Source organism: Heterostelium album (genome assembly GCF_000004825.1).
Source record: "Heterostelium album PN500 unplaced genomic scaffold PPL_scaffold8, whole genome shotgun sequence".
NCBI classification, from domain to species: Eukaryota; Evosea; class Eumycetozoa; order Acytosteliales; family Acytosteliaceae; genus Heterostelium; species Heterostelium album.
This window is the reverse complement of record NW_008805070.1, coordinates 1,276,147-1,302,228: the sequence shown is the minus strand read 5'-3', so window position 1 is coordinate 1,302,228 and position 26,082 is coordinate 1,276,147. Positions and strand designations below refer to the sequence as shown.

At 31.8% G+C, this 26,082-nt stretch overlaps 8 protein-coding genes and 2 non-coding genes across 10 annotated transcripts; 5 read left to right on the top strand and 5 right to left on the bottom strand.

The window, feature by feature from the left end:
• Nucleotides 1–69: 69 nt before the first annotated feature.
• Nucleotides 70–1,414, top strand: PPL_08142 (uncharacterized protein; the record flags this gene model as incomplete). The annotated part of the gene is made up of 4 exons (XM_020578966.1): nt 70–105; nt 391–557; nt 964–1,055; nt 1,287–1,414. The coding sequence occupies 4 exons, from the start codon at nt 70–72 to the stop codon at nt 1,412–1,414; spliced, it is 423 nt and encodes a 140-aa protein (XP_020430805.1).
• Nucleotides 1,380–1,452, top strand: PPL_08141. The gene has a single exon. It is a non-coding gene; the product is annotated as a tRNA-Ala (tRNA).
• A 17-nt stretch (nt 1,453–1,469) lies between these two features.
• PPL_08140 (uncharacterized protein) lies at nt 1,470–2,243 on the bottom strand (the record flags this gene model as incomplete). Its single annotated transcript, XM_020578965.1, has 1 exon — nt 1,470–2,243. One exon carries the CDS (start codon nt 2,241–2,243, stop codon nt 1,470–1,472), a length of 774 nt encoding a protein of 257 aa, XP_020430804.1.
• A 340-nt stretch (nt 2,244–2,583) lies between these two features.
• On the bottom strand, nt 2,584–4,196 carry PPL_08139 (uncharacterized protein; the record flags this gene model as incomplete). The annotated part of the gene is made up of 3 exons (XM_020578964.1): nt 2,584–2,649; nt 2,923–3,798; nt 3,858–4,196. The coding sequence occupies 3 exons, from the start codon at nt 4,194–4,196 to the stop codon at nt 2,584–2,586; spliced, it is 1,281 nt and encodes a 426-aa protein (XP_020430803.1).
• A 1,220-nt stretch (nt 4,197–5,416) lies between these two features.
• Nucleotides 5,417–10,295, bottom strand: PPL_08138 (uncharacterized protein; the record flags this gene model as incomplete). Its single annotated transcript, XM_020578963.1, has 7 exons — nt 5,417–6,753; nt 6,835–7,044; nt 7,715–8,669; nt 8,931–9,357; nt 9,652–9,878; nt 9,903–10,112; nt 10,194–10,295. The coding sequence occupies 7 exons, from the start codon at nt 10,293–10,295 to the stop codon at nt 5,417–5,419; spliced, it is 3,468 nt and encodes a 1,155-aa protein (XP_020430802.1).
• Nucleotides 10,296–11,311: 1,016 nt separating this feature from the next.
• Nucleotides 11,312–13,232, top strand: PPL_08137 (uncharacterized protein; the record flags this gene model as incomplete). Its single annotated transcript, XM_020578962.1, has 5 exons — nt 11,312–11,318; nt 11,464–11,649; nt 11,726–12,363; nt 12,514–12,696; nt 13,200–13,232. 5 exons carry the CDS (start codon nt 11,312–11,314, stop codon nt 13,230–13,232), a joined length of 1,047 nt encoding a protein of 348 aa, XP_020430801.1.
• Nucleotides 13,233–13,363: 131 nt separating this feature from the next.
• PPL_08135 (transmembrane 9 family protein) lies at nt 13,364–22,662 on the bottom strand (the record flags this gene model as incomplete). The annotated part of the gene is made up of 18 exons (XM_020578961.1): nt 13,364–13,402; nt 14,735–14,780; nt 15,017–15,056; nt 15,121–15,385; nt 15,467–15,913; nt 15,993–16,083; nt 16,168–17,069; nt 17,138–17,304; nt 17,896–18,160; nt 18,239–18,685; nt 18,754–18,844; nt 18,932–19,843; nt 20,595–20,677; nt 20,752–21,198; nt 21,268–21,358; nt 21,532–22,307; nt 22,386–22,488; nt 22,550–22,662. 18 exons carry the CDS (start codon nt 22,660–22,662, stop codon nt 13,364–13,366), a joined length of 5,325 nt encoding a protein of 1,774 aa, XP_020430800.1.
• Nucleotides 14,445–14,518, top strand: PPL_08136. Its single transcript has one exon. It is a non-coding gene; the product is annotated as a tRNA-Val (tRNA).
• A 389-nt stretch (nt 22,663–23,051) lies between the features above and the next one.
• On the top strand, nt 23,052–24,771 carry PPL_08134 (FNIP repeat-containing protein; the record flags this gene model as incomplete). Its single annotated transcript, XM_020578960.1, has 3 exons — nt 23,052–23,123; nt 23,319–23,433; nt 23,504–24,771. 3 exons carry the CDS (start codon nt 23,052–23,054, stop codon nt 24,769–24,771), a joined length of 1,455 nt encoding a protein of 484 aa, XP_020430799.1.
• Nucleotides 24,772–24,867: 96 nt separating this feature from the next.
• On the bottom strand, nt 24,868–25,476 carry PPL_08133 (homeobox domain-containing protein; the record flags this gene model as incomplete). Its single annotated transcript, XM_020578959.1, has 2 exons — nt 24,868–25,122; nt 25,282–25,476. 2 exons carry the CDS (start codon nt 25,474–25,476, stop codon nt 24,868–24,870), a joined length of 450 nt encoding a protein of 149 aa, XP_020430798.1.
• Nucleotides 25,477–26,082: the final 606 nt, after the last annotated feature.

Below are 26,082 nucleotides of genomic sequence, written 5' to 3'. Positions count from 1 at the left end.
TTATGCCATACCTTTTTTTTTTTTTTTTTTTTTTTTTTAAAGTATTCTCATATCTTGAAGAATACTCAAATGGATTTTATTTTTATTTGTTTATTTGCTGATGAGGTGTGATGGCGTTGGGAAGTTCCAGGTTTGGTGGTTCCAGATGAGTTTGAAGTCGTCTAGCTTCTTCAGCCATTTTGATTGATATGTTTGAATGTTTGAGTTGTTTCGACCGAAGTCTTGTTTTGATTTTCTGATTAGTTTGTGGTATTCTAGTTTAGCTAGTTTGTTAATGTTGTTGGTTGTTGCGTGATAGAAGGTGGTGGGTGTGATGAGGGAGTTGTGCGCGAGTTTGCAGTGAAGAAACCAAACCTGGTGCAGTACGATAGCAATTACGTTTTGATGTAGCTCGTTTTTGCTTGTCATCTTGAGGATGTCGAACTCCCAGTCGAGAGTTTCCCCGGTAAATATGTGTATGATCCGTTTTATGATGGGTTTGTAGGTGTTGAGTATTTTGCATTTGAAGAGGTGGTGCTCGGTGATCTTGATCGGTGGGAGACCTGTGAATACGAATGGTAAGCAGTGACATCTAGCGAAGAGTTTGAAAAGAGTGTCTCGCCCTTTTTGGTCTTTGATCTTGGCTATGGTGGTGAAGGTGTCCGGGAGGGAGAATCCTTTGCTGATGAGGATTTCCTGTCCTTTTGTGGTTGGGGTTGGTTTTTTGTCAGAGTTCATTCTTATGAATGTTCTGTATATGGTTTTGAGTGGGATTATTGTGTTGGGTGTTACTGTGATTGGTTGGTTGAGGTGGGGGGTTGTGGCCATGCTCGTTGGCAAGCTTTTTCCAAGCGTTTTGGCATTTGGTGAACAAGGGAGATGGTGACATGTGCCCAGTGAGGTAGTTTCGCCAGAAGTTGAGCATGTCGTGGTTGGAATTGTCTTTGATTGAGAGGAAGTGGTTAGAGATCCATGCTTTTTGAGCGAGTTCTCTTACCGGCATGTTCCAGAGGCCAATGCCTCCTTCTTCCCAGCTGAGAGAAGCTCTTTCGATTCGCATTCGGTTTTTGTATTTGGTATCTGTGTCTAGATTGCTGTTTGTCGAGAAGATGAACCAGTTTGTGAGTGATTGGAGCGTGGTGTTGTTTTGTGGCGTGAATCCGTCTATGTAAAGGTGGAAGTTGAGTTTCGATAAGATGTAGGATTTGAGAACGGTGACCTTGCTTCTTAGCGTTCTGATTTTGTTTTTCCATGTGAATAGAAGGAATCTGATAGAATTGAGCAGCTGATCTGTTTTTGACACTAAGCCGTTGTCACTGAAGTGGATGCCAAGGTATCTTTCTGGTTCGGTGGAGATTGGGTAACCATACCGCACCATCGGCACAACAGCCTTCATCAAAGGGCTTGTAGCTCAGATGGTAGAGCGCTCGCTTAGCATGCGAGAGGTAAAGGGATCGATACCCTTCTAGTCCAAAAGTTATTTTATAACTTCAACCCCGCAAGCGAAAGTTTGCAGTGATCTCAACTGTCTGGCTAGCCCTGTTGTGCTTGCTGTACTCTCCCACCGCTGTATTTGGTGTTGCCGAGCTCGAGTTGGTGCCACCTACTGCTACGCTATCGGTATTTTTCGACTTGGGTTTGAATACCGGTGGAGGAACGATCGTATTCGTTTTATTCGGTACCATTGAAATTTTTATTGGTTGTTGTTGCTGTGATAGTGGTTGTTGTGGTTGCTGTTGTTGTTGTTGTTGCTGCAGCAGATGTAAACTATTCATTTGTTGCATAATTTGTTGTTGATTATCAAAGTTATTGTTAAACATTGGTTGTTGTAGTTGTAGTTGTTGTTGTCCTGTTGTTGTAGTTGTCGTGGTTGTTGTAGGTAAAGTAACATTTGTATTATTCGATTGATTATAAAAATGTTGGTAATAAGGTGTATTCTGCATATAGTAATATTGATAAAAGTAATTCGGATCCATTTGTTGTTGCTGTATATTATTCATTTGTAGTTGTTGTATTTGTTGTTGCGTTTGTTGTTGTTGTGGAATGTTCATCTGTTGTTGTTGCTGCGTTTGTTGTTGTTGTTGTTGTTGTTGCTGAATGGTCATCTGTTGTTGCATTTGTTGTTGGTGTAGATTTGCCCAGTAGGCTGCCATTGCATTCGGATCCATTATGTTGGTAGGTGACCCAGACGATACTTGTTGTTGTTGTGGTTGTTGTGCTGTATTCATTGTTGATTGACTATTGTTGTTGCTGTTGTTATACATACCTTACCTGAATAAATATATATAAATAATATTATATTATATTCTAAATCACTAAAGATCAACAATAATAATAATGATGTTATCTATCCCTTTCTTTGTTTGTTACAAGTGTATTCTATTCTATTTCTATAAAATATTATACTAAAACTAATTGAACAAACTTTTAAAAAAAAAGAAAGTATATAGATTATTATTTTATTTTCTCTAATTATAATATTTATTTTAATTAACAAAAACTAAAACAAAAACTAAAACGAAAACAAAAATAAAAATGAAACAAAGCTAAACTATGTTTCTTTATCTGATTTATAGTTATATATTAATATTTCGATTATTTTTTTTAAAAACAAAAAAGCAATAGAACTAATTCTGTTATTGAACTCTCACCTGTCGTACTATTCCAACACTAATCAATAAAAGAATTTGAATCATCTCACCTTTAAGTCTGATAATAAACAATCATTGAATCATTGTGATCAATCACAATTGGAGGTGAGAATGGAGAGTGATTGTATTGAGATGAGAGATAGAATTGGAGGGATGGTTTGGATGAGGAATATATACATTGTCTTTATTGGATTGTTGTTGGAGACTAGAGGATCAAAGTGCTCTGCGAGAGTTGGATGCTTCATCACGGGAGATTTTCGTTGGCAATTTGTTGGATGGAATGCAGGTCTACAGCGTAGAATGGAGGAATAATGACACCTGGTGGCAAAGGTGGTGCTCCATTGAACAGTTCAACAGTTGGTATCTGGAGTTGGTAAAGTGGAAGACCAAGTGCATTACAAGGATTTTGAAGGTTGAGGGGATTGGCTGGATTGGCTACAGGTGGAGGAGGCCCAACTGGAGGCATGACACCTTCATAGCCTTGAGGAGCAGCATATCCAGGTGGAGATATGGGAGGCAAGTGTCTTTGGATTGTATTGGTGACATCCAAATGTGTCGTCCCACAAGAGATGATCCTGACAGGATTTGCTGCTGCACCATTCTGATAGTACGAAACAAGCATCGCAAAGTCTCCATTGTTTCTGGGATAGATCTTGACACCAATAACGATCCTGATTGTGCTTGGTATTGCAGCCACCGCAGGGACACCAGGAGCAGGAAGCACAGCAGCAACACGATCCATGAAATAGTCGAGGCACTTTTGATGTAACACTGGAAGTGATTGAGACTTGGCTGCTTCGATGACCAATGTTGGGTAAGGATTTCCATGACCATCTGCCGAATGATTGTTGGGGACTTTGGGTCGAAGAGGTCGCAAAGATTGGTCTGGCTCAGCATTTGAATGTCCTGGTTGGAGGATCAATGTCGCAGCTCCTCCGGTGTGCAACAAATGTTGGTTTGGGAATGTTTGATACCGAATGATATCCGTGATCGCATTGACAGTGCATGAATGCGCCATTGAGGGTACTTCATAGATCCATGCCCTTCCATCTCTAAACCATATCCTCGACTTGAACTCAGATCTCACTCCATCCTTTTGTCTTCTTGCTATAAAAGTATTATGATTGATGGGTCCAAGTTCAACTCCTCCATCGGGAACATATCCTACCTGGATATAGATGAGGATGTTAGTGATATATTTCCTCTGCAATACAATTGAAGTCATACTTGTCTCAAATAATCTATTTTGTTGGACCAACCTCTGATCCTGTTGACTGCATCAAGCACTTCCTGTTCTAGAATGGGATCAGATTCTGACTCTGGATAGTAGGGTAGAGACTGATTTGTTGGTGAGGAGATCGCAAGAGAGTCGATATATGGTTCAGTGTGTGCATGCTCTTGATTTGAATAGGAAGAGGAGGAGGAGGAAGAGTACAGTTGCTGAGTCATCGGTATTGCTTGATGATCACCTCTTTGTTTCTTTTGAACAGTGCCATCACTGCCTTGATTTGATCTCTTCAAATGAGTAGAAGTATCATGGCCTCCAAATACGCCTGTATTTGCCATGACAAGAGTGTAGGAGACTCGTTATTTGGTTCAGTGTGTACCAGCTCTTGAAGATATTTGTGTGTATGGATTCCTTCTATCTGTACAACTATAACTATGAAGAGAGAATTATGATTAGTGAGGAATATAAATTATCACCTATCTTATAAAAAAAATAAACAAATGATTGACAGTTCACATTATGATACATTTAATAAATAATGTTCCTTATAGAAGTAAAAAACAAACAAATAAATAATAGAAAAGTCAATAATATTATTATTAAAAAAGATATTTTAATTTTTATTGAGGCTTTTTCACTTTTTATTTTTAAAAATTAGTATTAGTTTTCTGTAGTTTTTTGGGTATTATAATGTTCAAAAAAAAGTGAAAATTACCAAAATTATTTCAAATATCAAGTATACTTGACTGGTACTATGAATATAAATAGAGTGTCGATTCCATACACACTTGTAAAAGACAAATTACAGAAAAAGTATGACCAGATCTCTCACTACAATCATTCAAAATCAAGAGGATCAAAATAATACCAATATATTCCTTTTGCGCATATGAGATACTAAAGATGTTATATTTTTATCATCCAAGTACGATTCAATCCAAGAATCAAATTACCTATCCACTCGGTCCCAGAAGATAAAAGCCTCTCACAGACAGTCCTCCACAATCGAATCAATCAAACTACCCAAAGTTATGGTCCAATACAGATTGAATATGGGTTTTGTAGATAATAATGATAAATTAGTAAAAGAATTTGGCTTCTTACATCATTCCCGTCGTTGATATCTCTCTATTTTCTGGTATCTATTTGAATGCTCCATTATCAATGCTTGGAAACTTCACCTCCACGCAAACAAAAAATCAACCATTCCAACTCATTCCAACTCAATTCAACACAATAAGGTCTATACTACCTATATGATTTCAAATTAGAGTTTGTAAAACAATTAGGAGCAAATAGAACCTATAGCTGTAATAAGCCTGGTTCTGGCTGAAATTTGACAATTACACAAAAATGATAAACCGTAAGAGAAAATAATAACTTTTTCTATTTAATATCATTTTATTCCAAATCTCATGTAGATTTCAAATATGAAGTCTATTTTATTCAAGTCAAATATCAAAAACAGTGTTTTTTACTTTTTTTTTATATATAAAACTAAAAATTTTGCTCCTTCGAGGGTTAAATGTTAAACAACAAATAGCGCACTGCTAATTATTTATCTATTCAACGACAACTCTCTTAATACTCTTGCTTGAACATCCTCTTCTTTTGAGCAACGAACAAGTTTATCGAGTGATGTGTGATCCAGGATTCCATATTGACAAAGACCTTCGGAATCTGTTCCAATCACTAGATAATGAGTAGAGTCGATTCTTCTAATATCATAGTTATCCAAATCCAATGCAATCTCAATTGAAGTGACGCTATCAGGCAATGATTGTATTGAGTTCTTTCTGTAGAATGACTTTGTTGTGCAAACCGATCTAACTGACCTTGGAATGGTTCCTTCTGAAATCTTTCGACTGTACATAAAGAAATTGAGTGTCTCTAATGAGCTGGGCAATGATCCAACCAACAGCTTTTGATTGTAAACCTGGCTGAATCTGAAATGGTTTACGGTATCTGGTATCGAGCCTGCAATCAATGGTTGGTCATACGACGTTCCTAGATCGAGATACTCCAGTCCAAGTGGTAGTTTTACATCTTGTCCAATGACACCACTGTCAAAGTTTGAGGGAATAACAAACTTTTTGAGAGTCGCAGGTAGTGTTGGTAATGTCTTTTCATTGTGAATGTCCAACATGTAAATACGTTCCACTCTATCCATCAAGGTGAATGCATCCAACTCGATCGTATTCTCACCGAATATCTTTAGTTGTTTGATGTGTCTCGGTAACATCTCTTTAGTTATTGATATATCATTTACATATAAACTTAATCGTTCCAGTTCCTCTGGGAAATCGTCGCAACTAAAGAGTGGTTGTTGGTTACTTCTACTTATCTCTACGTCATTGGCGTTGATAAACAATACAATCTTGGTAACATTTGAATGTTTAAACTGTCTTATCATATTTGGTCTTATCTTTATCTTGTAGAGACTCTCTGGCAATGATGTAGTAGCTACTACATCATCACTGCTAGCACCAAAGTCAAACTGTACCTCTCGAGAATGGCATTCCAAGCTACGTAGATTTGGTGGTAGTTTAATAGGCTGAGTTGTTTTCATTCGTGGGTCTTCAACACCCAAAAACGTGAGTGACTTGTAACTTGTCAAGTCTATCTTTAGATGATCGGATGCACTAATCATAAGTGATTCCAACGATTCCGGTAGTATCTTCAAATCTTGACCACACAATCGTAGTAGTTTAATTGATTCGGGCATTCGATCGATTTGAAACTCTATATCTCTGCATCCAATGAATTCAATTGATTCTACATTCGATTTCATCAATCTAGTTGTAAAAGACTGATCGACAATCTTATTGGCTACTCTTTTAAAGATCAATGATCCAACTACCTCTGTTATATCTACATCATCTAAACTCTTATTAACTATTATTATTATTACAATATAATTGGTTTAATTAATAAAATAGTTATCATTGAAGATGATTATTATCATTTTTCACATACCATCATTATAAACTTCTAATTGATATAAAGATTTCTTTGAGAAATCAATTGATTTTCTATATAGATGTTTATAAGAGTTTAAATAACACTTTGACGTGAAATAGTCTCTTATTTGATCGTCATTTCCTATTTCTTGATGAATCTGACGATTTACAAACACTGGTTGAAATGTAAAGTATTGATCTCTATTATCATACCATCTCTTACATACTAAACTAAAACAAAGCTGATCCAAATGATTTGTCAAACTTCCTAATATCTTTGATAGTAAAGGATATGATAGATTTATAAATATATTATTTTTATTATTATTATCTTTCATTTGTGGAGATTTCAAAAAAAAAATAAAAGGAGAAACTAATCAGTTTTTAGATTTTTTTTTTAACTCATTTTTTTTAAAAATTTATTTCATTTGTAAAATATTTATAAAGATGATGAATTTTGTATGTCCAAATTAATATTAATTAAAATAAAATTTTTTAATAATTTTATTATTATTAATCTGTTATTCTTTTGAATTTATAAAGTTTATCATTCATAGGTCGAAACTTTCCAATATTAACCAAGTTGTCTGATAAAAGTGATTGATTTAACATTGGAATATAGATATCATTTCCATTGAATCCATTGTAAATTAATTTTACTATTTTAATTTGTTGTCCTTTTTCTTGATTTAATATATCGAAAACTTGATTTAACTGGGTTATTAATGAAATGGGTTCAATCTTGTTATCATCACTCACAATAATACGATATTGGATAGTCAATTTCCATATGTTTGGATTCAGATTAATGAATCCAATGAAGAACTCGAGATTTAGAGTTTGATCGAGTTTGATCGATCTTAGTTTCGGCGAAGTCTGAAAGATATGTGTCATACAGTCAAAATTATTACATCTAGTTAATGTAAAGTATTCACTGACTTCTATCTTTCTAAGATTGGAAAGAATTATGTTCTTGGGGGGTTCTGAATTAAAAAAACAAGATGTGATCAGAGAGTGTTGATCAGGATTGTCTATGGCGATAGAAGTTGTTGAAACAGATGCTGAGATGTTGACATTGGGACTGGATTTTCTGAGCTCCAAAAGAGATGACATTTCTTCACTCACCAACATTGTGCTTACATTTGAAATAAATTCCACCGAAACCAATTGATCTTTGTTAGTGGCATCCAACATTCTTTGAAAATGAGTATTTGTTCCGTGTACCGATCTTTTGAATTTAAGGAATTTCAAATTCATAAAGATCGATGTTTCAGGAATAGAACATCCAAATCCAAAATGTCTATATGATTCTAGATTGTCAAGACATTCCGTTTTGAAAGCATAGGGAATATATTTAAGTTCAGTGTCATCCAAGTGAGGAGGTGGTTTCTTGAATAAGCAAAACTGTGAACCAATATATTCGAGTCTGCTTGAAATTCGGATGGTCACGTTTGGAATATTGGTAAAGAGAGAAGAACAACAGTTGAAGAAAATTTTGGAAACCATTGAAAGCTGAACCTTAGATTTCGTATCCAAGTATTTATCAAAGAGTAACATTGAAATGATATGCTTTAGAACCATATAATTTAAAGTTGGTGTGGGTTTGGTGGTATTGCAATCTAAATAACATTGTTGAACTGGTGATTTCTGATTATCTGGAAAGAATCGATTGATATATGAAAAAGATCTTTGATATACTATGATGTTGAAAACTATTTGGTGATTTATCTTTTTGAATATTTTGTTGATTAAAGTTGGATCGTGATTGTGTATCCTATCAAACAATTTGAAGCCAAATGAAGCGAATGGATCGCAAATAACAAAATCTATGGCGAATTTAGAATACAACAACTCTAAAAATATAACGATATTGTCAATACTCTCGATTTCTATGAGAAATTTCATCGAACCAATTTCCTTAGCATGCACAATTTTGATATTGTTGTCCAATATCAAGCTGGTTGTAGTTGTACATGGCAAAGAGAGAGCAGATTTACAAAATTTGAAAGTACGACAAAATCTGGTTTGAAAGATCGTCTGCAAATGTTTATGGTCTGTAAAGAATCCTGAAACCATTCTGAGGAATTTCATTCGATAGGGAAAAAGATATACAAATTCTCGGACATAGCTATTCGAAAATTGAAGAAACTCTAGTTTGAACGGTGTAAGAACACTTTGAATGAATTCGCGATCTAATGATTCCATGAGAATGAGTGATTTAACCAATACTCTAAATATAGCTGGTTCTTTAACTCGTTGATAAAAATACAACAACATCTTGGACAATGAACTGCCAGAGTGATTAATGTAGAGTTTCCCTGACAATAATCTTCTAATATCCACATCATTCGATTTGATATATTCCAAAATATGATGAAAAAGATTGGAGGGCATTTCAATGGCTCTTACTCTGTAGATGTCGAAAATAAGCAATGATTCCAAATTCCTTATTCCAACGTGTAATGGAAATTGACGAATCATCATCTCTCCAAACTCTGATGTTTCCAATCGTTGAACAATAGAATCGACATTAACATCTCTGATAAAGTATGAATTCATTTTAAACAATGAACCAACTAGTATCTTCTTGTTTGAACTGCTCGATAAAAACAAATCTATTAGAGCACTTTGTTTGACTTTTACTTTTCTTCAAGTAGTGTTGGTGTTCTTCTTTGACTTTCTCCTGAGGATTGAGCCATCCAACATGAATCAAAATATTAAAGAATGTAAGAAATTCATTTGATTGTGAATCATCGTCGTTAACCAACATACTTGAATGAATATTAAGTTAGTTTATAACACTACTGTTGTCAATAGAAAGTAAGTAACTTACCGGAATATGTATTTATCGTTTTTATATATTTGTTCGAGTAAACTAGCATTGACATTCAGTATATACCATAATAATAGTGTCTTGTTTTGAATTGACAGATTTGAAATACTATTTTTGTTGTTGTGTTCATCCTCGATACTCTTAAAAAAATAAGATTCAATATCGAGTGATATGTTTAACAATGAAAAACGTCGAATGGAGTTGATTGAATTTTCGATCTCTATGCTCTTGAAAAAGATATACAGATATACATCCAGAACATCAGGTTGCTCACAGAATGAAAGTAAGTAACTGATGCAATAGAAATCGTTGAAAAGTGGTGAATTCAGTGCGTTAGAGATAAATGTTTGATTGATTGATGTCTTATCAGTTTTAATTTGGCTGAAATATTCTGATATACATTGTTTAACATCATCAAACTGATTGATATCATTCGTAATATCATTATCACTGAGTAGTACCTATTTAAATATACATATATTACAATGTTAATATTCTGCATTTAATCATAAAAAAACTATCTCGAAAATCCAGTATAATACCTTTATAAAAGAAGAAATCAATGAGAATTCATTTTCTTGATTGAAATCATCTTGGTTTAAAGCACAAAATGTCTTTTTTAAAAATTGCTTAACTTTTGACATAAAATTAATATGTAAGATATTTCAAACACAATGTTAATGATAACTAAGAATACTGATTGTTTTACAATATATTTTTTGAAGATATTCCCTCATTCCCTCATTCCCTCATTCCCTCATTCCCTCATTCCCTCACCAAAAAATAAAAATAAAAATAAAATAAAATAAAATAATATTATGAGATTAATTTAAAAAACCTAGTCAAAAGATTTTAAAAAAAAAATAATTTCTCAGGTCATATCCCTCAGGCAAGTTTGGCAAGTAAAAAACTAAAATGAAGAATTAAAAAAAAAAAGGCACCAGAAATTCTTTACTAATATTAATGATAACAAAGTGGTATCCAAGAAAGTAAATTGGAAACTTTATTTGTTTGAAATATTATTTGTAAGTGAACAAAATAAAAAGAATAAGATTGAATTTAAATTATTCTTTAAACACCAAGCTGAGATGGGTTTGGTCTGTTCTCTGGTTTTGAGAAGTAATTATTATCATCATTTGGCTATTATAATAAAAGTTAGATAAGATCCGTATACCTATTTAATCATCATTAAAAGAGTTTTCTTATAATACCAAACCAATGTAAAAGTATTTAGTTGTTTGATTGTTTCGGCGTCATTGATATTTGTATACTTGATCAATTGCATTCCAGTGAGTTTCATCTTTCCATAATAACAATCAATTAAGGTTGCACCACTAATATCGATGGACATTACATCGAATTTAACTTTTTCATGATCTCTACCCTAGCTAGAACCTGCAACTGCGCTATATTGTCTTTCACAACCATTAATACGGATTCTACAGATTCTATGATTTAATTAACATTAATATATATAATAATAAATTTTTCATTTCAAAAGATCCAGTTTTTAATAATTTTAATTTTTTTTTTTTGTTTAAAAAAAATATTTTTGTTTTTTTTGACTTTCCTTTCCTGTTTAGGGTGATAAAGATTTTTTAAATCTTGGTGTTCCAGAAGATAGAAACAAGTAATTTCAATGTCATCTGTAACAAAAAAAATGAACAGTATAAATATCTTAAATCACTTTTTTATCTACCTTGAAATTTCAATAAAATAAAATGTTACCAAATAAAAATAATAAAAATAAATTTGTAAATTTGTGTAATTTTTTATTATTAAAAATAATCAATCAACTTGATAATAATTTAGATAGGATTTGTTTTAGTTTGACCTGTAAGAGTTTGTTTAGTAGAAGAGATAAATATCTATTGTTCAATTTTGATTACGATGATTCATTTCATCTGAATAAGCATAGTTTTAACGAATTCTACTTACGTTCATTTATAGAACAAGCCTTAAAATCAATATCCGGTAAAACAACATTAAATCTAACAGGTAGGTAGATATTAAATCTGTATGAAACACTCTGTAAACAAAAACCAATTCTAATTAAAATTTAATAATCAAAAAGATGAAATCGATATCGATAATGTCGATATAGATCAAACTATCGATTATATTAGATTCGAAAAGAAAGCAAACCTATGTAGATTAGAAGAGTCTTTTATTGAGAAGCTAAAGAAATCAAATGTTACAAAGTTATTGTTGACCAACAATGTCGAACTAAATTTTCAACGATTCCCAAATTGTATAAAGACTTTGAAGATTGGATCGTTCAACGTGAATATGAAGCTGTTGCCAGAGGAGTTGGAGCGGCTCTATTATGTTTCACTGGGGAGCCCACAAGTACAACCAGATTGCTTACCGCAATCATTGACATACCTCGAGATATCTGGTCGTTACTTGACAAACAATCCCGTTGCATTACCACCCAAGCTACTGGAGCTTAAACTGTCGTCCACCGAGATGGAAATCAACGAATCTTTGCCATTGCCACCACAGCTGAGCAGTGTAGTCATTCATTCAAGATGGTTAAATTACTTTAAATCTACAACAACGATCACCTCAATGGTTCTCTATCTATCAAACTACACACTCAAGGTTGGCGATATTCCAGAGTGTGTTCGACACCTAACACTCAAGTTGGACTACAGTAGCGATACCGTTGAGTTGGTGCATGGCTTGTTTCCATCAAAGCTTGAGACTCTTGTAATTCCATGGGGCACACTCAGACTAAAGAGTAAAGCTATCTTACAGGAGTTACTGTATCTGGAGGATCTAAGATTACATCATTTAGAGTGCCTAGAGATAACGGATGCTCGTCAGCTAGTGCTACCACCGAATATCCGAAGTTTCAAGATTCCCGAGAGTTTCAATGGCGATCTCTTTGTCACTTGTGAACAGCTATTTGCCAAAGGTTGCAACCAACTCAATAAGCTGATACTAAGCGCTCACTATGCACATCCACTGACCGACCGATCGATACCAGCTTCAGTTGAATCAATTGACTTTGATACCTACTATCAAAATGTACCAATCGATGTGATTCCCACCTCTGTTCGAACGATTTACATCTCTACATTGTACTTACATCCAAATCCTATCCAAACAATACCACAAACCATTCAAACGATTATTATTAAAAACTTGGGAACTCACTATCAATTCAGAAGATTGACAACCGAATATTTAATTATGGAAGCACACAATGAACAGAAACAAATTGGTTCAATAGTTCATTATTCAAATATTAATAAATTCATTTTTAATTGGTTGTAAATTAATTCTGATTGACAATTCAATAATTATCAATGATTTATTTCCTTTGACTCTTTTTATTTCTTACGAGAATTACACTTATAAAAATAAAAACACACAAAAAAATCGGACCAATGCATAAATATGGTTGGAGAATACGGGTCGTTGTCTTTCGCAAACTGCCAGATCCATGTCAAGAGTACTCACGAAAGACTAAAGCCCAAAGTCAGGATGGTGTTAAGTTGGAGATCACTCCAAGGAGTGATCCTTTTTATTTTCCTTAATAGTTTGTGTTGGTTGGATTAAGATTTGATAAATAAAATTAATTGGGTTCTCTTGTATGACAGGCGAGCTTAGCTGCAGGGATCTTAGTTAGGTTGTGACCCGTTTGTTCTAATCGTCCATCTTGAGTCCTTCCAATCAAACTACCTTTGGCATTACCCTCCTTTGTTTATACAACTCTTAGTTGAGAACTAGACGACAGGGATGTCTATATTTTTGATTTTGATATTATTATTATTGTTATTATTATTATTTTTATTATTATTTTTATTATTATTATTATTATTATTATTTTTTTTTGTTTTGTTGTTTTTTTGTTTATTTGGTAGTAGTTTATGAAGATTGTGAGTTGAATATATTTAATTGTACAGTTGGATCATCTGTATTGATGTTAGCCTGTGCAATACTTACTCTCACTCTTTCTTTAATTATTTTGTGGTTTTTGGTATTAGTTGTTCCAAGTATTTCTTTGATTGTTAATTTGATTAGTTTTGTTGGGATTTTGAATGATTCAAGTGTTTTGATTAGATTAGATGGAACAGTTCCAATGAGTGTTATTAAATGATTTATCAAAAATACTTTATCGTTGATTGTGTGATTGGTATTTGTATTGTTTATGATTGTTAATTTGTGATTAGGTGGGATTATATTGTTTAATTTGGTTGTATAAAAGTTTAAGAGTGAGTTTCGGTGTTGACTAGTAGCGGTGCATCTCAACAAGATGTGGGATGTTGTTTCTGGTTCATTCTTACCAAAGTCAGGATGGTATTAAAGCTGGTCACCTAGGTGATTCCAGAATATTTTATTTCCTTGTGTATTCAATCAGATTGCCCGTAGGCTTTTTTACAATATGTGTTATTTCTAGTCTTTAGTTGATGGGATACTCCAAGGTCGAACTCTGGTGGCTGTAGTTAGAAGTTCTGTGTTGCATCCACGTTTGTTGCTGTCGAGGAGCATATGGGCATCACAATCTGTCTTGAAACATCTTCGGTTTTAGTCTTGCGTGAGTACTCTTGACATGGATCTGGCAGTTAGAGAAAGACAACGACCCGTCTTCTTGGTTCCAACCATATTTATTCATTGGTGAGTTTTTATTATTTATTTTTATTTTTATTTTTATTTTTTATTTTTCTGGATTTCCATATTATTAAAAAATTGTTGTATAAGTTAGAATCTTTGATGGGTAGGTGTAATTTAAAAGTTATTATTTGTTTGGATGAGTTGTTATTTCTAGAAAATAATTTTTCAACGTCAGGATGGTGTAGTTGGTTATCACAAAACCTTAACACGGTTTGGGTCATGGGTTCGATTCCCATTCTTGATATATATTTTGTTTGATAAAACCCTACATGCGCGCAATAAGATTTGGTTTTATGCTTGTGGAACATCGTCGAAGGACGTAGTTAGTGAAATGGTTCATTCGTGGGCCTTCAGTACTTCGACCCGGGTTCGAGGCTCGGTAATGACTAAGTTTCCCCGCTACCGGAACGTATATAATAAAACTGATGTCCTAGGAGCCCATGGGGCAATACATTGACACCAACTCGTGAGGAGGTGATAAAAAACACCTCCTTAGTGCAATGGACCTAAAAAAAAAAAAAAAAAAAAAAATGCTTGTGGAACATCATAATTAGTTAACTTCCCTTACTACATAGAGGGAAAACCCATAGGTTACATTTTATCAAACCAACCACCACTTCACACTGTTCATCAACACTCAACCAGTTTAAGTATTTATAACGACTTGAATTTAAAACAATATTTTGAAATATTCAAAGTTTTATTTAAAAATTCTTCCCTCTAAAATATCATTTGAATATACATTCCTAATATATCGAGGTTGAAAGTAAGTTGACCAATTTCTTTTTTTTGTATATGTTAAAATGATATTTTGTAGGGTTGGTTAAGCAATAATTAAAGACATACTCTCTTCTCTGAAAAGAGGTTTACCACCAAGATATTTTTTACTGTATAAAACTCTTACAAATAGATAAGATGAAAGATAAGAGATGGAACTATTGAGGAAATAAATGATTAACGATCTGAATCCTGTTACTGCGAAATAATAGAATTTTGATGTGGAATCATCAAATGAAATATGATATAAACTAGAGAAGAAGTACTGATATAGGATAAAGAATACTATTGTTCCAGTGTTCATTTCATATACTCTCCAATTCCAATTGTGAATCTAATTTTAAAATAAAAAGATGATAACAGTAAGAGTAAAAGATCTTTTTCAAAAAGTAAATCCAACAATTCAATACATTACCTCATATGAAAGGAATAGTAAAGTGTAATTGAGAGCAACGGAACCAACAAAGAGAGCTGAAAATATATATTCAGTTGATACATAGCTGTAAATATCGAAATAGGTAAATCGTGAGTAGTTGGCATAGTCGTAGGTAATAAACTGAGCGTTAAATTCTAAGGTATTGGTGAGTCCGAATAACACGATTACTAAGAATGTAATTCCTAATTTACTTGAAGGATAGATATGTGGTGATGCTGAAGGTTGAATTGGTATCTCAGGATGTGATTGTTTGTTGGCAATAAACAATCCAATGAATACCATTGGTGTATGAACAAATATCCATATTACAAAACAAACAACCATGTTTTTAAAGGATGGTGTGTTTGTTGCTCCAACTGAATTTGAAACAGACAACATAAACAAGATATAGTATGAAAATATAATACCTGGAATTAAAAATGATATCTATAAAATCTCATGTTAATAAGTGACTTTTTAATAAATCAAACACTAAAAATGATTCATTAAAAATATTAATACTTACTAAGAATGAGAATTGAATATCAAATTTTAATCCATTATTCTTTGCATTCATTGATTGATAAACTCTTTTCGATGCATATCCTGAAATAATACTATTTTGGTATAATTAAGTTTTCGTGGAATAAAAATGTTAGTTGAAAAGTATGTAAATTGATAATTATGATTGTTATATTTACCCAGTGAATAAATAACAATACAAAAGATTGGAATGAAGAGATCCACTGTTTGAATATGGTGGTATGATATTCGATAATATCAAAGTGATTAATACTGTGATGAACAATTGGAATCCACCACCAACCAAACTTGACAAGATCATCGGATTCTTTGGTGTTCTGAAAACATCATGTCTTACAGCTTGTAATGAAATTGCAATCTTTTGATAGTCAAACATTCTGGAGGTCATTCTTTTTCTCAAACAAAGCGGCACTTTCTTGTAGACAACATCGTTCGATAGTTCTTCCAACGTCTGTGCACTTAGAATTCGCTTTATTTGCATATATATTGCAATACCTGTCAAGATAAAGATATAGATAAACAAAATAATCTTGATTGTACTAGCACCAACTAACACACTGGTATGTTCATGGTCAATCAGCTGATCCCATCGATGTTCCCATGTGACATTGCTCTCCTCAAAGGCGACCGCGTAAGTGTACAACAGAAACTCTTTGTCACTATCTAGATATTGGTTGCTGCCATTAGAGCTGATAATACCGTTATCAAGATAGTTTTGCAAGTTGAATTGTCTGCTCTGTGGTAAAACACGGAGTCCAACGATTGTATACTCATCTTCGCTAACTTTGTTATACTGAATTGTGAAATATAAATAGTTGTTGATTGTCAATATTTCCTGATTACTTGCTCGATCGAACCAGTAATTTCCGATATTGATTGCATTGTAGTTTGCAACCCCACTCCAAGTGTAGGCAACAAGATCATCGATTTCCATCTCAATATAGTATCTCTCTTTGATAAACTCTGACAGCTTATCGTTGGTATCTCGATAACTAAAGATATCACAACCAGAGTATTTATTGATCTCTTGATAACCTGATGTTGGTTGCAAAAATGTTACCTAAAAATAAAATAATAAGTTAATTATAAATTAACACTTATAACAAATAATTTCTAAATAAAACATACATTATAAGGAGTGAGTTGTTTTCTTTCACCATTTAAAACTTGACCGATAGTTTCATGAGACGATAAACTACCGTTTTCAGGTTTACAAAATGGTAAATCATAGTATGAATAAGAGAAGATTTTGTCTTGCGAAATCAACTTGTTCACATAGATCGGCAGAGGATCTCCTATTTTGTATGTTTTTTTTTTCTCTAATTGTAAAGCATCGTTTGTTATAATAAACAATACTATAACTAAAACAATAATATAAATATTATTATTTGATTTCATTTATAACAATTATGTATAAAATGTTTAGTGATTATGTTTTTTGATCAAATGAGGGATTTGGTTTTTTGTTAGTCCAAATTTCCCGAAACAAATCACAAAAAAAAAATAAATTATAATTCTCAAAAAATTAACAAAAATATTGTTGACTTCTTGGTCAAAGCTTTTTAAATCTGAAGAGTCATCTGAAGCTCATATTAGTTAAAGCCCCTTTAACAATTTATATTTTTATTAATTTTAATCACTTATCTTAAGAGAGGTTTGCCACCAATATTTTTTTGACTATAAAAAGACAATCAATATTGGACAATGAAAGATAACTGTTGATTAAATCGAATAATCATTGCTCTGAATAGTGTTTTGATGAAATAATAGTATTTTTGATCTTTTGCATTAAATAAAGAGCCATTTTATATATATTATTTATAAATATTTGAAAATAAAAAGTTTATTTTAAAATTTTTATAGTTAAGCAATAATTAAAGACATACTCTCTTCTCTGAAAAGAGGTTTACCACCAAGATATTTTTTACTGTATAAAACTCTTACAAATAGATAAGATGAAAGATAAGAGATGGAACTATTGAGGAAATAAATGATTAATGATCTGAATCCTGTTACTGCGAAATAATAGAATTTTGATGTGGAATCATCAAATGAAATATGATATAAACTAGAGAAGATGTATTGAGAAATAAAAAAGAATACTATGGTTCCAGTGTTCATTTCATATACTCTCCAATTCCAATTGTGTACCTTTAAAAATTAAAAATAATAACAAATAGTAAGATTAATATTTTTTCAAAAAGTAAATCCAACAATTCAATACATTACCTCATATGTAAGGAATCGTAAAGTGTAAATGATAGCAACGGAACCAACAAAGAGAGCTGAAAATATATATTCAGTTGATACATAGCTGTAAATATCGAAATAGGTAAATCTTGAGTAGTTGGCATAGTCGTAGGTAATAAACTGGGCATTATAATCCAAGGTATTTGAGAGTCCGAAAAACACGATTGCAAACAACGTAACTCCTAACTTACTTGAAGGATAGATATGTGGTGATGCTGAAGGTTGAATTGGTATCTCAGGATGTGATTGTTTGTTGGCAATAAACAATCCAATGAATACCATTGGTGTATGAACAAATATCCATATTACAAAACAAACAACCATGTTTTTAAAGGATGGTGTGTTTGTTGCTCCAACTGAATTTGAAACAGACAACATAAACAAGATATAGTATGAAAATAGAATACCTGGAATTAAAAATGATATCTATAAAATTAAAGAATAATTAATAAATTAAGTACTAAAAATGATTCATTAAAAATATTAATACTTACTAAGAATGAGAATTTAATATCAAATTTTAATCCATTATTCTTTGCATTCATTGATTGATAAACTCTTTTCGATGCATATCCTGAAATAATACTATTTTGGTATAATTAATTTTTTTTAGTCGAATGAAATGTCAGTTGATCAAGTTTGTCATATGATTGTTTTGATTGTTATATTTACCCAGTGAATAAATAACAATACAAAAGATTGGAATGAAGAGATCCACTGTTTGAATATGGTGGTATGATATTCGATAATATCAAAGTGATTAATACTGTGATGAACAATTGGAATCCACCACCAACCAAACTTGACAAGATCATCGGATTCTTTGGTGTTCTGAAAACATCATGTCTTACAGCTTGTAATGAAATTGCAATCTTTTGATAGTCAAACGTTCTGGAATTCAGTCTTTTTTTCCACCAAAGCGGCACTTTCTTGTAGACAACATCGTTCGATAGTTCTTCCAACGTCTGTGCATCTAAAATTTTCTTTATTTGCTTATATAGTACAATGCCTACAAAGATAAAGACTTGGATGATCATAATAATCTTGATTGTACTAGCACCAACAAATACACTGGTAAGTTCATGGTCAATCAGTTGATCCCATCGATGTTCCCATGTGACATCGCTCTGCTCAAAGGTGACCGAGTAGGTGTACAAAAGAAACTCTTTGTCACTATCTAGATATTGGAAGGTGCCATTAGCGCTGATAATACCGTTATCAAGATAGTTTTGCAAGTTGAATTGACTGGTGTATGGTTCAACACGGAATCCAACTATAGTATACTCATCTTCGCTAACTTTGTTATACTGAATGGTGAATGACAAATAGTTGTTGATTGTTAAATGTTTTTGATTGGTGATTTGATCAGTCCAATAATTTCCTAAGCTAATTGCATTGGATTTTCCATTTCCACCATACGAGATGGTATAGGCAACAAGATCATCGATTTCCATCTCCATATAGTAACCCGCTTTGATAAAATCTGCCAACTTATCGGTGGTATTTCGATAACTAAAGATATCACAACCAGAGTATTTGTTGATCTCTAGATAAGTTGATATATCTGGTTGAAAAAGAGTTACCCTTAAAAAAAAAAAAAAGAATGTTTTTTGTTAATATTCTCTATTTTTTTCTTTACAATATTCTAAATAAAACATACATTATAAGGAGTGAGTTGTTTTCTTTCACCATTTAAAACTTGACCAATAGTTTCATGAGATGATAAACTACCGCTTTCAGGTTTACAAAATGGTAAATCATAGTATGAATAAGAGAAGATTTTGTCTTGAGAAATCAACTTGTTCACATAGATCGGCAGAGGATCTCCTATTTTGTATATTTTTTTTTTCTCTAATTGTAAAGCATCGTTTGTTATAATAAACAATACTATAACTAAAACAATAATATAAATATTATTATTTGATTTCATTTATAACAGTTTAATTAATTAATGAACGATTGTTTTTTAATCAAAAGATACAAATGAGGGATTTGGTTTTTTGTTAGTCCAAATTTTCCGAAACAAATCACAAAAAAAAAAAAGGTGTGTCATCATGATGTTTGAATGACTCACCTTTTTTGATTTTCATTTTTATTCCCAAAACTGATCAACATTATTCCGAAATAATAAATCTTTATTTAACTATTAATTACAAATTTTAAGAGAGGTTTGCCACCAAAGTTATTTTGACTATATAAATATCTCACGAGAATATACGATGAAAGATATGAAATAGAACTGTTGATAAAATATATGATCATCGCTCTGAAAAGTGTAATGAAGAAATAATAGTATTTTGAAGTTGGATCAATAAAAGATACTTTACAAACATACACTGTAAAGAAATATTGGAAAAAACTAATAAAAATGAATGTTGTACAATTCATTTTATATGATCTCCAATTCCAGTTGTGTAACTACATTTTAAAAAGAAGCAGATATTAGTTAGTTAATTTGATAAAAGAAGAAATGATTGTCTTCTGACACATACCTCAAAGGCAAAATACATTAGAGTATAGCACATGGATATGACCATCATAAATAATGTAGTTATTAAATATTCGGCTAACAAGTAGTGGTAGGCGTCATAGAATTGAAATCTTTTATAGTTGGATAAGTCCGAATGTATAAACAGAAAACTACCAAAGAGAATCGATGAGAAACCAAATGTAATATTGGTTAGCATCGATAGACCTGTTCTTATTGGTGGGTAAACATGTGGTGATACTGAAGGTTGAATTGGAGTGTGTGAATATGGGTGTTTGTTGGCAATCAAAGTTCCAAAGTATACCATTGGTGTATGAACAAATATCCAAATAAAAATACAATAAATAATATCTCTTGGATATATTGAGGTAGTTGCACCAACCGAATTTGATAATGATCCAATAATCATGATATAATATGAAAAAAGAATACCTGGAATTAAAAATGATATCTTTTATATTTTTAAAAAATAATATAAATAATTAATAACTAATTTTATTTATTTAAAGTATTTACTTACCAAAGCCGTGAATTTAATATCAAAATTTAATAAATTAACCTTTGCATTCATTGATTGATAAACTCTTTTCGATGCATATCCTGAAATAATTCTATTTTGGTATTAGTTTTTTAACATGTAAGAATATGAAGTTCAAATCATATTTGATTTAATAGTTACCCTGTGAATAAATAGCAACATAAAAGATTGGTATGAAGAGATCCGCTCTTTATATATGGTGGTGAAATGATTGAAATAAGCAAGGTCATTAATCCTGTGACAAACAATTGGAGTCCGCCACCAACCAAACTTGACAAGAGCATCGGATTCTCTGGTGTTCTGAAAACGTCATTTCTTATATTCTGAATGGAAATTGCCATCTTTTGATAGCTAAAATATCTTGAAGTCATTCTGCTTCTTATAAATGGAGGCAAATAATTATAGATAACTTCGTTCGATAAATCATCTAGAGATTGTGCATTAACTAGTATCTTGATGGTCATGTTGTAGACAATGAGACCTACCCCCAAATAACCTGTCAAACCAACTATACATAAGACACTACTGATAATTTTTGGTAGAAAATTTAGTACCAATTTGTCCCAACGATGCTCCCATGTAATATATGCCACTTCTTCAAACGTGATAGAATATGTTTGTAACATAAATTGATTTTCACCTAACGGTAAAGTGTAGGTCTCTTCCTCCAGCTCCCGGTACTTAAAGAAGGCTTGCTCATTGTATTGAATGGACATTGGTTGAGCTTTAAATCCAACGATTGTGTATTCATCATCTCCAAGATTGTTATAGAAGATTGTGAATGATAAATGATTGTTGAAATAGACTTCCTCTCCATCGTGTGATCCAATTGCAATAGCATTGAATGTTCGACCATTCCAGTTTTGATAATATGCAATGAGACCACCCACTTGAAACTCATAAAAGTAATCATTCTGGATGAACCTTTTCAATGTTTCTGTTGCATATTTCTCAGTGTAAGGACTACAATTGTCAGTTTCATTATTTATTACTCTGGTCGTAGACGTTTCTAAAAATTTAAACTAATCAAAAAAAAAAAAAAAACAATTAGCCAATATCTTAAATCTAATTTATAAAATAAAAAATGATTAATAATTTACACTATATGGAGTGATTTGTGCTTTATCACCATTTAAAATTTGACCCAAAGATCGATGTGATTGAGTTAATTGATATCGCAGTTGCTCTGAACTACATGGTAAACTATTATAATACAAAAGTAAAGATATTGCTTTTTGATTTCAATTTGTTTACAACGATTTGCAAGCTATCTCCTTCTTTATAGATCTTAAAAATTCTACGATTCAATGCATCGTTATTATAGATAAATAACACTGTTATAACAATAGCTATCAGCCAAATGGTGTTGTTTTTCATTATTTACTATTATTTTTTAGGAATAATGTTATTATTACTTGACATGTGATTTGAATAACCTTATTACAAACAAAAACTGAACACCTAGTCAAAAAACTAAACACGTGGTAGAAAATGGCTTTTGAGACCAAAGCTTTCTAAAAGTGAATTTTTACAAAAAAAATTTGATGATAAAGTTCCGAACCCAATCAACAACCAATTTCGTTCATGCAAACTGTGATCTTTAAAGAGAATCTAAAAACTTTTTAAATTTATAAAAATAAATTATCAAAAATAGAAGGGTTAGAAATTAAAGTTAACAGGGGTGAAAATTTCGGGGGTTTATGATCAAAAAAGATTTTTAGATTCTCTTAAGCTTACAAAATTATGATCATCACTTTATTTTTTTAATGACAGAAATTATTAATAATCGTGAAAGTAGTAGTAGTAGTAGAAATATTGACAATGATAAACATCCATTAGTACATCTACCACATTTAATATTGACAAAAATAACGGTAGAACTGAATGATAATATAGATAGGTTGTGCTTCAGCTTGGTTTGTCGGAGACTATATGATCATAGAGATAAATATTTATGGTTCAAATGTGATGGTCTATCTCAAACACTCACTGATTTCAGTAAACTGGAATGTTATCACTTGAAATCATACAAGAATATCGTAGAGCACTCAAGAGATCTAAAATCAAATTGTACATTATTCATAGGTTTTACAAAGGAAATCAATCAACTAAATAATAATAATAATATAGATTATTATTATAACTGTGGTATGTTTGTAATTAAAAAGAATAAATTTTATAAAATAATAAATAATATTAACCTATAATATTATATTAGAAATTAATAATATAAATGAAATTGTTATAAATGAAAATGTATCGAATGTTGTATTTTCATTGTGTTGTGTCAATAAAAGAGTATTCGAATCTTGTGTTCTCTATGAGAGAATAGCTAGTTCGAATGCCGATACATTGGAATTTAGGTGTAATGTTAGGTTGAAGGCTGGATCGATTCCCAGCAATGTTACCACGATTCACTTTAGTGAAGCTTTCAATGAGGAGTTGGAAGTCGGTTGTCTTCCAGTGAATCTGCGGCATCTTGAGTTTAAATGTGGATTTACAAAGCTGTTGCGACCAGGTGTGCTACCTCCCAGCCTAAAGGTACTAAAGTTGAGATACTACAACAAGAAGTTCCTACGTGGTGTACTACCGAATGGTTTGGAGACACTCGAGTTCTTTTGTCGAGATAGCAACATCGACGACGCCGTGCTACCACCTACCTTACTGACACTCAGTGGTATACCTAGCACCTGGCTCAAACACATAAAGTCACTGACAAACATTAGAAACATTGCACTCTACCGACAAAATACCAACATTAACCTAAGCAACATACCAAACACTGTAATCGATTACCAACTAGGATTGTACAGTGACGATTTCAAACTCACCGGTCAACTTCCATCATCAATACAATATTTAGATTTGGGAACATGTGAATTAGATTCATTTATAAATCAAAATAATAATAATAATAGTAGTAATAATAATGATAATAATGTAAATGAAGAACAAAAAGATGATTATTATTATCATTTTCCAGATAATCTGTTAAATTTGGTTATTGGATTTTCAAGTTTGCAAAAGATATCTCCAGGGATGATACCAAACACAGTTAAAGACCTGACTTTAAGTGATAACATAATACATTCATTGCAAGTTGGTTCGATACCAGACTCTGTGGAAATATTAAGACTTGGAGGTAACTGTGAAAGTATTCCATCGAATGTCATTCCAGCAAGTGTAAAGAGACTTACAATCAACATTGAATATTTTTTGAACAATACAATCAATAGCTTACCTGCAACAATTGAAACAATAGTTGTACAATTTCATAGACTCTCAAATGTATATAGTTTTGACATAAGAAGAATAGATATTCAACAAAATAACAATAGTAACAATAATGATGAAAATGACAATATAAATCCAAATTATCAAAGCATTTTAATGTTAGGTGGAAAATCAGATATAGAAGGTGGATTTATAAATATGGATAATTTCCAAAAGCAAATCATTGAAATTATCAATAATAGATTTAAATAATAAATATATTTATTTTTAAATCTGTTTTTTTTTTTTTAACTTTTTTAATTGTAATAAATATGTAATTTATATGTATTTATATATGGAAATAAGAAGCTATTTCTTATCGGATACTACAACATTATATTGTTTTCTAAGACGATCTAGATTACGGCGACGTGAATTGATGAACCAATTGGAGACTTGAGCAACAGTGAGTCCGGATTGAGAGGCAAGCTCTTCTTTCTCTGATTGAGTTGGGTATGGTTTGACTAGATTATTAATGAACCACTCCTTGAGTACACTTGTTGCATCTTTCGAGAGGTTGCTGTTTTTCTTTGCTTTGGAACGCAGTGAGTTGAGATCACATGGCTGGAAAGAGCTGTTCTTCAAAACGGAGACATATCGTTTGTAATACATTTGAACGCCTTCGAAATGGACTCTCGAGAGGTTATGCAATTCCTTCATGACTTCAATATACTTGCTGATGTACTCCACAAGATCCGGTTGATTATCTAGTGAGCCAAACACCTGATGAAATAGAGAAATGAAAATATTGATATCCGGCTGTCCATTGCTCTCAAAGTAATTCTTATCAACATGAACACTATCCCATATGGAATTACACAAAATTGATAGTAATTCAGATTCATTCATCTTCATATGATTTTGGTTCACAGTACCTTGTTGTTGTAATTGAGTTTGAACATAATTTGAACTGTCCATTTTAAAATCTAAAAATAAAAATAGAAAAACAAAAGAAATAATTTTTATTAGTTTCCTTTAATTATTGTTTATATATATGTATTATTTTTAGGATCAAATTGATCCATAATTATCTTTCTTTAATTAAACAATGAAATACTAACCTAGAATTCTAGAATTGATAATAATTATACAAAAATGAACTTATTTAAATACTCTATTTTTTTAAAAAATAATTTATTAAATTTAAAACAAATGGCATTTTATCATTGATGTATCTAACAAATTTGCAAAAGATAAGATGATAGTTGATGTTGTTTTCAATCTATGATGTAGTTGTTTTCATTGAGATGGAGTGACACATTTCAAAATTTCGATTAAAATATTAAAATAGCGTTAAACTATTTATTATTTTCAATGATTACGCGCAATCTTGAAAAATCAATTATTGCCTAGTTTTAAAAATAACAAAATCTGATGTAATTTTTAATCTTATTATATAGTGATTTAATAACGTGCTTCTTGTTTATAAGGAAACACAAATAAACAAACAAACACACACACAATTGTGAATTAAATGATGTTAATGGCAATGAAAAATCATCAGAAAACTTTTGGCAAAATTTT